General features: G+C 36.9%; 3 protein-coding genes across 3 annotated transcripts; 1 reads left to right on the top strand and 2 right to left on the bottom strand.

Annotated features, from left to right (window-relative positions):
* Positions 1-872: 872 nt before the first annotated feature.
* NCS1 (permease, cytosine/purines, uracil, thiamine, allantoin family protein) lies at positions 873-2,795 on the bottom strand. Its single transcript, XM_059571785.2, has one exon. It carries the CDS (start codon positions 2,607-2,609, stop codon positions 936-938), a length of 1,674 nt encoding a protein of 557 aa, XP_059427768.2. The 5' UTR covers positions 2,610-2,795; the 3' UTR covers positions 873-935.
* Positions 2,796-6,022: 3,227 nt separating this feature from the next.
* LOC132161768 (putative RING-H2 finger protein ATL53) lies at positions 6,023-7,489 on the top strand. The gene has a single exon (XM_059571949.2). The coding sequence runs from the start codon at positions 6,129-6,131 to the stop codon at positions 6,933-6,935; it is 807 nt and encodes a 268-aa protein (XP_059427932.2). The 5' UTR covers positions 6,023-6,128; the 3' UTR covers positions 6,936-7,489.
* A 2,696-nt stretch (positions 7,490-10,185) lies between these two features.
* On the bottom strand, positions 10,186-12,113 carry LOC132161883 (protein RGF1 INDUCIBLE TRANSCRIPTION FACTOR 1-like). The gene is made up of 4 exons (XM_059572097.2): positions 11,972-12,113; positions 11,689-11,868; positions 11,383-11,598; positions 10,186-10,971 (listed from the first exon to the last, which is right to left on the bottom strand). Exons 1-4 carry the CDS (start codon positions 11,972-11,974, stop codon positions 10,738-10,740), a joined length of 633 nt encoding a protein of 210 aa, XP_059428080.2. The 5' UTR covers positions 11,975-12,113; the 3' UTR covers positions 10,186-10,737.
* Positions 12,114-15,401: the final 3,288 nt, after the last annotated feature.

The raw sequence follows: 15,401 nt of genomic DNA on the forward strand, positions 1-15,401 counted from the left end.
TCATTTGAAATCATTCCTTTAGTTTTTAAATTTGAATTTGGCTGTTTAAGTTTTTTGAGGATTTCAAATGAGCCTTTTCATGTGTTTTTCGTGGGAGTGAGCGCACGGCGGGTGACACCACTAGCAGGTGTTTACCCAAAAGCTATTTTAGAATAAGAGAGCATAGCAGATGTTTACCCAAAAGCTTTTTCCGAATAAGAGAGCGTAAAAAAGTTTCCCATTTCCCTCCTCCCTGCATATTTGCTTAGGAAAAAAAAACAGAGTACATGATTCCACATGTCATGTAGTGCATTAAGCAGCTGCAGAGATGATTGAATAATAGTAATTGAAGTCAATGCAGACATAGAACCTCTTCTATCGAAACCTGTGTGTTTAATGGGAGCAATGGAAGCCTCTCAACGAGATTTTGTCAAGGGCTTAATTATTGATTCAAAAACTCTAAGAGCACGTTCTTAATATTAAGAAATAGAGTTTCATCTTTTGAGAAAGTTAAAAAGAGCTTTTTAGAAAATATATATATTTATTTATTTTTCAAGTTTCTCTGAAAAATAAGTTTTTGAATTTTTTATAGCAAAAAAGTAAAAAAAAAAAAAAAAAAAAATCTTTTTGAGTTCGTTAATGCAATCCCAAATAGACATCAAGATATTGATTTGGTTAAGCCCTTATTCTTTAGAATCGTAACAGATTCAATCTCACAGCCAAATGTTTTCAGCTGCAATATGCTTCATTACATTTTGCAGACTTTAAGCATTCCCACAAGGAGATGAAATTGGGTAGCTAGAGCGCAGCATGGCCATGTAATTTCAGATGACAACATATCGACAACTTAGGGAAGAAGATATCATCAAAACACTAATACTCCGGACGGGAAATTACACACAAAGTATATGCAAATTTATTATGTTCACAGTAGGGTGGTACAAATACAACAATATTTATTTTGCAGAAGGCAAAAGAGGATCTACAGGTAAAGACTTATCTTGTTTTCCTGTCAAACAGGATAGAAGCCAATAGAGCAAACCTGCAGAGAAGAAGCTGAAAAACCAAGCATTGTTGTAGATGACACCAAAGCCGGCCGGAATGGATGATAAAATTCCAACATTTTCTAGGAAACCTGGAATCACTGGCAAAATCCCAATGACCAAGGCCGCCATTGCTGCCAAATTATAGCCTCCTGAGTAATAGTAAGGCCCATAAGGACTCAAGGAGTACAAGTCCTTGATACTCAAATTTGTGCGGTGGATAAGGTAGTAATCAGTTAGAATTATGCCACCAATTGGACCCAACAATGCAGAGTATCCTAGTAGCCAGGTATAAACGAAGCTCTCACTTGATTTGAGAAGTCTCCAGGGCTGAAAAGCAATTCCCAGCAATGCTGTAAGAAGAGCTCCTCTTCTGAATGTGAACTTTGAGGGGCTGAGATTGACCAGGGCATTGGCAGGCGCCACAACATTGGCGGCAATATTGGTAGTAATGGTGGCAAGGCTGATCCCAATAATAGCTAGGATCATGGTTGTGAATCCTCCTATTTCTCCAAGAAGTTGAATTGGGTTGGAGATAACTCGGCCAAATATTACTTTGGTAGAGCAGGTGACGGCTAGGCCAACAAATGTGAACGCCCCCATGAAGATTGGAAGACCTGCCTGGCCAATGACTTGATCATTCTGGCTCTTGGCATATCGAGTAAAATCAGGTATGTTAAGAGCAACAGTAGCCCAAAAGCTAATATTTGCGGTCAGTGAAGGAAAGAAGAGGGACCAAAACTGTGAGGAGGAGAGCCTAGAGGACAAGGAGAGCATGTAACCAAAGCCACCAGCTTTGACATAAGCCCAAGTGAGGAGGCAGGAAGTGAGCACAATGAGGATCGGAGCAGAGTACTTCTCAAGCTGTCTGATTCCCTCCATTCCTTTCCAAACAATGGTCAATTGGGCCAGCCAAAAAGCAATGAAACAAGCAAATTCAAGAGGGGAAGTTCCCAGCCAAGGTAAAATCTGTGAAAAGGTTGATTCTTTGATGACTTTTGGCAAAAGAAGAAAGATTGCCTCGCCGCCAATCCAAGTCTCAATCCCATACCAGCCACAACCAACCAAGGCTCTTAGAAGAGTAGGGATATGGGCGCCACGGATTCCAAAAGAGGATCTTGCAAGAACAGGAAAGGAAATACCATAACGGGTGCCCGGATGACCGGTCAGGATTAATGGGACTAACAGGATAACATTGGCAGCAACAACTGTGGCAATCCCTTGCCACCAAGCCATGCCAAGATCGACAAGGCTGCCGGCAAGATAGTACGATGGAACACCCACAACAAGACCAATCCAAAGACTAGCCATTTCCAACCAGGAGAAACTCCTTTCAAGGGGTGTTGTTGGCTTGAGATCATCATTGGTAAGACTGGGATGGGCTTCGAATTCATCAAACTCGGGACTGGGTGTGGATTGGATTGATGCCATGGGGGTGAAAATGGAGCATATTGGTCGAGTCAATTTGGTATTTGACAAGAAAGAAGTGGTGGGAAAGTGAGAGGAGCATGGCTTTTGGAAAATGGCAGAGGTGAGTGAAGGGTGGGAATGGGGATGGAGATGGAGGCTGAGACATTTGGACACCATGATTCTGATTCGGTGGGTGATTTCAGAATCAAATGGTATCTTTTGAGGGATGAGATTCAGTGGTGGTGGGCTGCTGGAAATGTCATGTCGCTCTCATTTTCTTTCTCCAAGGTCCTCCTATGAGGTGGAGTGTGCGACTCTTTGGCGTCTTTGGATCATCAACTGTAAAATATAAAATCCATTGATTCTTCACAAGACTGAAATCCCACGCGCCGTTCATGTGCTAAATTCGGAACGACTTCGATTTCATGTGACCGGTTGAAAAGATTAGTGTCGGTGATTGGTTGATGCCATAAACGCTCCACACGTGCTGTCTGGTACAGCCTGTTTCTCCTCATGGCTTGAATAATAATTTTTTTGTTTTGACTAGGAATAGAGAATGCAAATGATAATGGACTATTCAACTAACTTTAGGAAAAATAGTGTTTCCACAAGTTTCATACGCGTGCACACTTGACAGTTGACACTTAATTACCTTAACAATTAAATGATTAAATTTTGTTAGTGTAAACTTTTAAAAAAAATGCATGAATACTACATCTTTTACTATAAAATTATGTGGTCATCCATAATTAATGAAATAATTAAAAAAAAATTGATAAATCAAATTTTTTTACCTATGCCACTCATATGAACTATTACTATTGAAAATATTTACATAAATGATGCATATCCGCACCCAACAGCTCATTCAAAGTCAAAGCTAATACTAGATTAACAAAAAGATAATGTAAATGCTATAGATATCAAATTTTTTACTAAAAAATAGGTATCAAAATGACGTGGAGTTTATTTATTGGTATTTGTAACATTTTTCTTTATTAATTATTTTGATCATCTCCAATGAATAAGCCCCACATCATCTTAATAAAAAATTTAATAATCCTAATATTTCTCTTGTTTTATATTTAATTTCTTTGTAACAGATCTAGCCGAATATAGTACTGATAAGGTTGTTACTTTATAAACACACTATAAATACAAATAGACACTCATTATTCAAGTGGGCAGTTTATCACAAGCACACGTTTATATTATTCATTTATAATTACATCATTTAAAAAAAAAAAAATTATAGTTAGATTTATAATACCGGAATAAGACACCACCGTATTTCAGTTGGGAGGCATACTTTTCCAAACTTGAGAGGCCGAAGTGTGCAGGCCGCAGCATTGGTACTTTACTTGGGCTTGAAAAAGGCCGACCCAAAATCTGTCTACTTTGGGGCTTTGGGTCTTCCAATATTCTTTTTTTTTTATAACAAATCAAGGCTAGAAAGTGTGTTTTGCTTGCAACTACGAAGAGTGAAGATAGAAAATACATTTTTATCTACGATTGATTGGAACTATGAAGTCTAACATTTTTTTTTTTTTTTTGGCATGTCCACACAAAAAGGGGAGGTGGGATTCAAACTAGTGACTTCTGTTTCACGATCTAACATCGAATGAACTACTTTGTTAGCGCCTTTGAAGACTCTGTGAAGTCAATATTATGAGATAAGTGTAAGATAAAAGTATAGTTTATAACGTTACTCTATTAAAAATTTAACATGGACAACAAGAGTAGAGTAAAGCTACTCTTCACACTTATTTATTACGTTCAATTTATATCGGGTGATGTGACATATTTTAAATAACTAACATAAAAAGTCATTTAAAATATATCACATTAATCGAGATAAAATAAATATAATAAATTATACGAAAAATAACGTTACTCATAAAATCAGCACAAAGAAAGAAGTCTTTTTTCTCCCCCAAAGTCCATTGACCCAATATTGTTTGCTTGATATGTCATCGTTGGTAAGGTTGGGATTGCGTTCAAATTCATCAGATTTGGGAATAGGTGACCAACATTTTTCAAAATGTAATGGAGCCAATTGTTTTAAAAGGCTAGAAACTGCTTCACTCAATTACACGTGTAGATACTAGATAGAGTGGGTCAGGGGGTTGAACTCGATCAGGCCACCAAAATCTGACTTTTCATAATTTAGTTAGTTTAATGTCAGAATTCGTTGTTCTTTATTATAACACATTCCTTAATTAAAGTCTTGATATTATCTATATTCTATGCAATATAAAAATCTCATTTTTATCATTATATGGATCTCACATATATATCTTACGTGCCACGTACGAGACATACCTCTTCAAACGGGATTGTTCAAGTCTGTGTGTTACAATATAGAGGGGCTGAAATCTACCAGAAATTTGGTTGTCGGCCGGAGCTTCAAAGGTAAATATATATATTTAATTGTTCTTTCAAGTGAGTCATCCACCGGCCAACAATTAAGTGACGCCAAAGATGATGGGAATTCCATAAATCCAAGTCAATTTTTAGGTGGGTGCTATAGTGATGGTATTCTCATCAATTCATCGTGACGGGTGACGGGTTTTATAAAAAGTAAGGTTACAAATTACATTTTTATCTTATGATGACAACGTGTCAGTCTCAATTAATTATTATTATTTTTTAATAAAGAACGATCCAAAGTTTAGTTGGGCATCACACATCACCGCTAAATGTTGCCTGAAACTAAGTCAAAACAAAATGCTCTGCTAGAAATTTACTCGAGTCAAGTCCGAACAAAATGTTCTGTTAAAAGTCTGTTGGAGCCAAGTTTAGACATAATGTTCTGGAAAATGCTAGAATGCAATATATTTCTCACAATTTACCCATATAAATCCTATGTGGCAATGAGCGCATGGCCCATTTGGATTAATTTATTATTTATTTTTTTAAAAAAATTAAAATCAAAAAAATAAAAAACCTAATAAAAAATAAAAAACCTAATAAAAAATTTTCAAAAATACAAAGAGTGGCTGGGGTTTTGGGGGGTGGCTGGCCAGCCTACTTTTAACATAGGTGTGGCTTGGCTCTTAGGGATGGATTGACCACCCCCAAAGACCAAACTCATTTTAATCATAAAATGGGTTTGGCCTTTGGAAGCCACCCCTAATCTCCGCCGGTTGGTAATGTATTTTTAAAAAAATATTATTTAAGAGTGTAAAACAATCTGTGTTTGATAATAAGATATATTTTTAAAATGTACAAATTTAAAGGTTAAAGTGTATTTTCACCAAACATATCTGATATCGAATTGACCCTTTACCTTTGGTAAAATATATACCCCATCACGCCAAAAGTTTGAAAAATTATTAAAATAAACCAAGTTTTACTACTTTTTCATTATACCATGATTACCTTACAGCTGTCAAAAGCTCACCACAATGTGTGGTCAGAGTCAGCTTCCACAGCCGAGAGTGCCACGTATACTCCCCACTGTAATGTCTCAATCCGACGAATTAATACGCAAACCTAACTTAATTAGAAGAATTAAAATCAGCAAGTTATTATTAACACAATTATACTCCTATTTAATCACAACCCAGTGGCCTAGGAGGACCAAATTTCCCAACTGCATAGAAAATCCCAAAGAGCGAGCCATCTCCAAGTCTCCTTCTTGCCGGACAAGAAATATTCACAAACACCTTCGGTAGAGGTGATGAGCAGCAAGCCATGGATGGCAGCATGGCGTCCCAATCCCAACCTTCAGGGTCTTTCTACACCCCACTGCTAATCTCCCTGGCCGGCATAGTCGCCACCTCTCTAGCAATTGCCGCTTACCATCTCATTTTGGTGCGATTTTGCTTAAGCCGGAGGCGACGACATAGGGACTTGCAGCCGGAGATGTTTACAGGGGTCGGCCAAAAAGTGCTCGAAAAAATCCCAATTCTCTCTTACTCGACCGGGAAAGATTCAGGGGAGATGTTTCGCGAGGATCAAAGCGAATGCGTGGTTTGCTTAGGAGAATTAGAGGAAGGGGAAATGGTAAGATTGTTGCCTAATTGTAAGCATGCGTTTCATGTCACGTGCATTGACAAATGGTTCTTGGCACATGCGAATTGTCCCATTTGCCGATCACCCGTGGCTGCCGCTGCACCGACAACGCTGGCAAAGCCCTTGGCTGTAGAAGTTGCTCAGAGTTTAACTCTGTTTCGTGAACAGGGAGGTGATGGCGGTGCAGTTGATTCAACTTCTCAGAGTGAGCGATCATTGAAGAGGTCCATTTCCATGGGTCATGAGTCTTATATCATTAATATTAACATACAAGGAGAGCGAGAACAAGCATTTTCAGCTTCTTCTTCTTCTTCTTCTTCCTCTTCCTCTTCTTCATGTTCGATGAAAGATGATCCAATGCAGAGCAGATCGAATAGGGTACGATCTACGAGGCAGTTAGATCGCATGTCTCTGAGGTTATTGAGGTCTTTCTCGCAACTACGTTTGGGAAAGGGTGGTAGCTGTAATGGGATCCTTCCATATTGAGATGGGTTTTGGAAGTTCAATTATCTTTGCTCTAGATATGCTAATTAATTAGTTAACTAGAAGATGATAATGATGTTCAGTACTTTGTGAAGAGTACATAGTCCCCGGCCAGGACACTGTCACACCGTCAGTGATATGATCCGAACTCTATCTGTGCCTTTTTTGCTGCCGTGGTTCTCCTTCAAGTGTTATGCGGCATAGGCTTCGTAGTAAACTAAGTAAAGTTTCGAGACGGGTTAAAGGACCGTTTGCGGTTCGTGCCCATTATCATGCCTCTTGGAAGGGTTGAGGGACTGGTTGTGTTTCGTGCCACTTCTCTTGCCTTAAACCGTCAAGTAGGCTGGCTGTATTTCTTGACATCTATGTCAAGAATTTATAGGGTCGTGTTAATCATTTGGCACAATTCCTCATTTTTTTTAATTCTTTCTTGCACTAATATGGTTGTATTAGGGCTTTTGTGTTTCTTTTATTGTAAATTTCTCTCACCCTTTTCCTGTTTGCTTAAAAAAAAAATGCAGAGGACTAAGTACATAAGTTGGCATTTTCTCTTCCTGTTTTTTCTTCATATTTGTAGCAGTTTCCCATTTGATTTCAAATCGTATAGTTTATTTTCATTTCCGACCCATAAAATAAAGAAGAAGTTGATTTCTTGGATTTTGTTAAACAGTGGACGGCGGGATTATTTTGGACGGTTTGGAAATGTCAAGGACTTGGGGAATATTTTTAATAACACAAGGACCAATTTGGTAAAGGGTAAATCATAGGGACCGAAAATATAATTTTTTCTTAATTTGGGACTGCAATTAAATTTACACACCAAAAATGTCAAATTATCACACTTTAATTTGCTTTAAATATGCAAATTAAAGCAATTGGGTGTCTCTTCTTTTTGGTCACAAGCGTGACGCTTGAGCGAACTTATTGGGCCTGAAGTTGATCTAAAGGCCTAAAGGCCTTCTGGCCTACTGTGTGTTTGAGAGAGAGAGATGGGGCATTAATTTCTTTTTCTTTTTTTTTTTTAAAGCGACATTCCCAATGAACCTTTGAATTTTTTTTTTTAACAATCAACAATCCAAAATTTAACAATCATAATTTGGTTTATTAGAGTAGGCCAAAAATTACACTTTTATCTTATAATTATCTTATCAGCCATTAAATTTTTAATTTTTTTTTTTTAAATAAAGGCTAATTGGCACTGTCACATCAATAAAATATAATAGTAGTAGAATAAATAAGATTAATTTAAGTTTTTTTTTTTTAAAAAAAAAATTCAGGCTTAGATTTAGTCGTTTTGTATAACTAATAAACCCTTTAGATTTCTAATAAACCAAAAAAAAAATTTGAGCAACATAATTGAAAGTATGATAATTAGAGAAGATGATGCAAAACATAAAGAGCACCCTAATCCTCATAACCCAAAGTCTGTTTGGGATTGCGTTTGAGAAATAGAGATTTTAAGTCAAAAAGAGTTTTTGAACAAAAACTTCATTTTTAAGCTTTTGCCAAAAGTGTTTTTTGGCACTTTTTGAACCCTTAAAAACGCTTTTAATTTTTTTTACAAAACGAGTACTTTTTTCTTCAAACGAACTTTTTAAATGTTAAAACTATTTTTAGGCTTCTCAAACGCAATTTCAAACCGATCTTAAATATAGTAGGGCTGAGTTTAGCCCCTCATCACAAGTAACCTAGTCGTCACGCCCAACTCCGCAGCATTTGTGACGGCAATCACCCTCCCATGTGGGACACCTACTCACCTACTTTCGTTGTAAGAAACAATACAGCCAGAGCGCCCAAAGTGGGTATAATTTTAGCCTTTTCCCTCACGAATTGCAAAGTGATGGACCAATGAGCTTGATGTGGATTATCAAACACCCAAAGGACATATCAATGTACAGAAAAAAAGAATATGAAAGGCTGTATTGGGTAGATTCATTAAATCCGTTGACAATTATGTTAATTTATAAATTGGTTGACTTAAACATGGGGTACACATTTATTTACTTCTCTTTTAGGGTTTGCTTTTTCGATTTTTACCCGTTTGTGTTTGTTATTCCTTTAAATTGGGTTGGAGTTTTGGATGAATTTCTTTTGATCCAAATCGATCTAATTGGTTGACTTAAATATGCAGGACACGTTTACTTTCTTTCACGGTTCGCTTTTTTGGATTTTAACGCATTTATGTCGTTATTCCTTCAAATTTGGCTGGAGTCTGATCCAATCTAATTGGCCGACTTAAATATGGGGGACACGTTTACTTTTCTTCACGGTTTGCTTTTTTAGATTTTAACGCATTTGTGTTCATTATTCCTTCAAATTAGGCTGGAGTCTAGTCCAATCTAATTGGTTGACTTAAATATTGGGAACACGTTTACCTTTCGTTCACGGTTTACTTTTTCACATTTTTACCCATTTGTCTTCATTATTCCTTTAAATTAGGTTGGAGTTTTGGAATAATTTCTTTCAATTCAATCTAATTGATTGTTTTAAATATGGGGTACACATTTGGTTTACTTTTTCACATTTTAACCCATTTGTGCTAGGTTAGAATCTAGGCCAGAAGAATTTCTTCTAATCTAATTGGTTGACTTAAATATGGGGTATACATTTACTTTTCTCTCATTGTTTGACACATTTGTGTTTGGAGTCTTGGAAGAATTTCTTCTGATCCAATCTAACAATCTATTATATTACACTTGTTCAAAATATATGTGATTTAGATATGTATTTCTTAAAAATGCATGTAAAATTTACATGCTTTATTAAAAATTTGAAATGAATTTTGAGCACTTCAGTTTAATAGATTGAATTTGAATATTTTTATTTTTCCAGTTTAATTTGGAAGAAAACTTTTTTTTCTTTATATTTACCTACCCTTGAGCTCATGAAAGACGCACCGAGTTTAAAGCCCCATTAAAGTACTAGTTTCAATTAGCTAAGTTGATTAATTGTTTTATCAACTTTTTATGTATAATACTCATTAAATCTCATGGAAATCAATATTATATCAATTCATATCCACCGATGATTTCAAGAAAAAAAAAATCATACCCATTGATTTTTCTCTACCTACTTGCTTAGCTTACTTATATAAGTCACAGAAAAGGCGCTCTCCATAAAAATACACTTCTCTCTCTCTCTCTGGTATACACATATATAAATATCACATAGTTTTTCATGGTAAAAGGGGAAAGGACAGAAGAAAGCAGGAAAATATGAGAATAATTCATTGATTTCTCCAATCTTGGTAACATTGATACAAAGTTGATTTGCCCATTACATGTATTAAACAATAAAAAGGTGTTGTTTCTTTATGTAAACGGCCCATGTGGTTGTGGGCCATTGGGAAACTATAAAACGGACTCCACAAAGACTTGCTTTCAATTTCTTAATGACATGGTACACCTTGCAACTATCAATAACAATTGTGCATTATTGCTTCTTCACAAGAGAGAATTTGTTGTTTGGGTCCCATCCCCCCCTCCCAAAGAGAGAACTTTCTTGCACACCTTTTTTTGTCTTTTGGACAACCCCCACCGAAGGCTACCCAATACTTTCTCCGGACAAAGACCCCAAATGGTGGGTCGTAACTTAGGTGATGTAAAAAGAATTATAAGAGATTTTACATAGTTTATTTTATGAAAACGAGAGTATAAATTTAAATATGAACCGTTGAAAAAATTACAAAAAAATCTTCTGTAATTTTTTCTTTTTCCTTTTCCACAGCACTTAAGCCAAATCTGTCCAAGAGAAAGTTGGGTTGGATAAATGTACTTGTTTTTCTGAGGGTGGAGAGGGCACTTGATTAGGATCCAAAGGGAGCCCTATGAGGAATGCCTTTTCTTCTCCTTGCATTAGAAGGAGGTGGGGGAGGCGTGGATGGGTATATGTCTTGTTGTGCGCCTTCACGCAATTCTTCTTCCTCTCTTGATGAGACTGATCTCCTTGGAATAATCCCTTCCCTTCTTTCCATTAATAGTTCTTCATTCTTAGCCTCTAACTTAAAGCTTCCATCCCCATTTCTCTTTATTCCTACAAGCTAAAAAGAACCCAAAAAAAAAAAAAAAAAAAAAGGGAGGAAAGACTTGTATAAAATAACAAATCCAAGCAAAACCCAAAAATGAGAACTAGTTTATAATCCTGAAAAATGATGTCAATTGGTGGATGGTGATGATCGATGGTGATGGTGATGCAGATGCTTATGGTTAATATGTGAATGCAAGTCATGGGCATGTGTGGTAGCTTGTAACGATCACCAAGGAGGGACGATAATGATGGTGACGGCGATAGGTTTGTGAACGTGGTTCATAATTGATGTAGGTAATGGGTGAATGGCCATAGGATGAGTTGTGAATGATGGTGATGATGATGATCGATGAGAACAATGTGAGGAAGCCATGGGAGAGGAAAAATGGAAAAATGGAAAAATGGGTTAATTAATTAAAATTACCTTACAACCAAGTGAACAGAAACGAAATGGGTCCAAGAGGCTCCTCCCACAGATTTCACATATGTGGGAAACCCCCTTTGCAGCTTTCGGCTGAGGTCTCTCATTGAGAAACAAAACTCTGGCGCTGTTTATCACATACGTCTGAACTCCGCTTATGTCCAACACCTTTTGAATCTCTGCAACCCTCACCACATCGTGATATGAAGATCTTCTTATCTGCAAAAAACAGAGGCAATATCATTCAAATGGGGAGCCAAAAAAAAAAAAAAGAGTTAAAGAAAATTATCAAACGGAAATGTGCCTTACTTGAAGGACTTGATGGTCCTTGTGGCGTGAAGAACGGCAATAAAAGCAAAATGCGTCGCCGTTACAGTCCAAGCAAAACATGTTGCATTCGCTTCTTGCCGCATCTCCATGAATCCGGCAGACGGAGAAGAAGGAAGTGGTTAGCAATGGCTCTAGCCATGGAGGCACCAATGTTGTGTCCTGTTAAAGAAATTAAACCCAGTAATGGAAATGACGAGAAATGCCACAAATTCTCAAGACAGAGAGAGAGAGAGAGAGAGAGTAAAAGGGTTATTAGTATTACCATTATCAGACGGAGGTGAATGTGCAACAATGGTTATCTGGGAGAATGTGATCTTCACAGATGACAATGGAATTGTGAGAGAGAGAGAGAGAGAAATCACAGAGAGATTTGCTTGGGGAGAGAGAGAGGTAAACGACCTAAAACTTAGACTTCAACAACACAACAACGCTTATACTAAGGGACAAGTCTCTCAGTCTCGCAAACAAATGCGGCAAAGCCTAGGTGCTCAACGGCTGAGACCAAATGTGGTGGCTCAAGTCCTCCCACGGCCGTTGGATTAATAGACAGAGATGGGTGGGTTTGGCGCTTACGCTACTTTGCATCTTTCCTTGCGTCTCTACATGGGCACTAGGTCGGCCACTTGGCTACGCATAAGCTCCAAGAGCTGTTCACTCAACAAGCATCCACGCCGACCCTTTTGCCACCTGTATAGCCCTTCCAAGTGGCACTATCTCTTCCGTCCATCCCTGACTGGACCCTACATATTACTTTCTTCTTGTTGATTAGGTACCAGTGAAATGGATGATGTCATAATTGTGGAAAGTAGCCTATGATGCTGGCCTCACCACAAAGGCTTCCTCTAATGGCTGTGCTTTTTGCATAAAGATTACCTCCCTATCCGCAACTCTCAGTCTCGCACATAGCTTGATTGGGATTTATATAAATATTAAGGGATTTAAAAGCTTGAAAATTAAGCTTTTTTTTAAAAAAAAAGTTTTTTAACTTTTTTTTTTCCTTTTTTAATAAATAAAAGCTCTATTTTTCAATCAAAATCCAAAACTTGCTCTCAACGGGCACGGTGGGACCAAAAATTTTAATATGGGGTATAATTATTATTATTTTTATTTTAGAGAAAATAATTAATTTTTGATGTCTACCTTATAAAAAATATAAAATTTAAGAGAAATTTAAAAGGATTTGACTTTTTAAGTCCGCCCTCGATAACACTTCACAATTATGGATCAAAACAGATTCATTACTTCCATGGAATTTAAAAAAGCTTTGGTTTTTGTTATATATATATATATATATATATAGCACTTTTTTTCATAAAATTATTCTAACTTTTTAACCATTGGGTTATTGACATTTTGCTTGGTCATGAGATGCTCTTTTATACATAATTCTAGGCAGCATGTCATGTCAGAGGGGATTAGTTTTTATGTTAAACAAGAGAGTGAATTATTAAACTATCATTTATTAATAATATAGACTCGAATAAACAATCAATTATTAATATTATAGACTCCAATAAACTATCATTTTATTAATTCAAATGCTGCCGGCAACCTAGAGTGAAATGGGATCCAGCATTTCCCGAACATCTCATTGATAGTAACCATTCATATAAAGCACCATCGAAAATAGTAAGAAAATGATTAGGGTTGGAATTAGAAAGATTCACAATCCTCTTGATCGGCCGAGCCCAATTTAATTAATAATTAATAATTAATTGTTGATTTGTATGGACTCTTGGAGCACCTTTCAAGTGCATTTATTAATTCGTTAAAAAAGTAAAGGTGCGAATTAGAAACATTCACAATCCTCTTGATAAGCTCAGCCCAATATAATTAATAACAAATTGTTGAACGTTTATTAATTAGTTAAAAAAAGTCTAGTAGCACCCTTTTTTCCTTTTTTATTTTTATTTTTTTTCTTCTTTTAACATTTATTCTCTTTTTTCTTTTTCTCATCCCACTGCCACCTTACTCCTCCATCAACCATCGCCTCACCTCCGGTACACCCTCGTCTTTTCTCCCATGCATATTTATCATGCATGCTCTTGCTTTTGGTTCTCGTTAGCTGCACTTACAACTATTAATTTTTTATATAACTTATGAACCAAATACAAAATTAAAGAATTATAAACAGGTTAACTCGTTTAATCCATCAGGGTTGACCCGTTTACATATATTTTTAATATAATAGATACATGTTGAAATGGGTCAAGCGTGTCAGGTCGGGCCACTCGCAGGTCGAGTTCTGGTTTAAGGGTCTGGTATGTTGAGCTAAATGAGTTGGGTTCGAGTTTACTCTCATCGATTGGCTGGTCGACTTAAACTCGACCTGCTAGCCCTACCCGCACCCCACCTAGCCCACCTAACACCTCGATCTCGTGTCACGTGTCTCCTTTCTCTCTCTTGTCTCCCATCTTAGCCACACTTCCACCTATTCTTTTCTCTCTAACTCTTACCCATAACCCTCCCATCCCTCTTCCCCTCATGCACCAACCCTATAAAAACCCTTTTTTTTTTTTTTTAATAACATGATGCACTTGCAAATTATTTAGAATAATTCTAGCATCTTCAATCAATCGAACGTATCTACACCAATTTCTTCCTTTCTCAATTAGTTGAATTGGAAATAATGTTATATGGTATGATTTATGATTTTCTCTTAAGAATTAAATTTTAAAGCCATTCAACTAATTCATGACATTAGATGGTGGTAAATGGCGCTTCTCAAGGATACACAAGTGACATGCCAGCTGCTTCGTTGGCATTTTTTGTTCCCCTTCTTGTTTAATGTCTTCGCTGTTTAGCATGCAATAAGATTAATGAGTCAGTTTATTATGCATAATTAATTATTTTGATCAATTGGTTAGAGTTTGGCATTATTGTCAATTCCAATCGCATCTCATTCTTTTGATCACCTCATGATGGGGTCAAGAAAAATGTTACAATTACGTCATTATTATATAATGGCAAATATCAGTTTCAACGTGACAAGCTCAATTTTCATTTGATTATGCAGCTATCCAAATATCCTACAATTATGTCGGATTACATGACGGGTTTTTTTTAAAAAAAAGCAATTACAAGGGGACGAGGGAAGGGAAGAAATACAACTATCACAACACAAAAAAAAAAGGGCAACCCAACAAATATCTCAAAATAACTAGTAAAGTATTACTTAAGAGCATCTCAATAGCCTCTCAATATATAATCCTTTCATTTTCTTACATATACGGAAAATGTAAAAAAAAAAAAAAAAAAAAAAAAATCACAAAGATCACTGACAGCATATATCCTATCGGTTTCTTAAACATTGTGAATGCTATAGTTTTACCTAGGAGTGGGCAAATACCCGCCCAACTCGCCCCGCCCATTTTCTCTAAGGAAAACGCGAATCCGGGTTGCATTTTGGGTTACACGCACGAGGTGGGTCGGCTTACGGGTAGTATTTTTTAACCCTTGGGCACCCGACCCAACCCGCACATATAACCTAACCCTAAAAAACAAAATATCTCCCACCCTCTCCCTCTTTTCTCCCAAGTCTCATCTCACGCAGCCTCCACCCTCCAATCCCTCTTTTCTCTCATCTCACGCAACTTAGGCTCCATCTCCCTTGACTCTCAGTCTCTCATTTCTATGATTCTCTCAGTCACTCGCTCTCCCAAACTCCCTCAGTTCTCTCACGAGTCATGCCT

The sequence above is a fragment of the Corylus avellana genome, chromosome 10 (assembly GCF_965113065.1).
Source record: "Corylus avellana chromosome 10, dhCorAvel1.hap1.2, whole genome shotgun sequence".
NCBI lineage: Eukaryota > Viridiplantae > Streptophyta > Magnoliopsida > Fagales > Betulaceae > Corylus > Corylus avellana.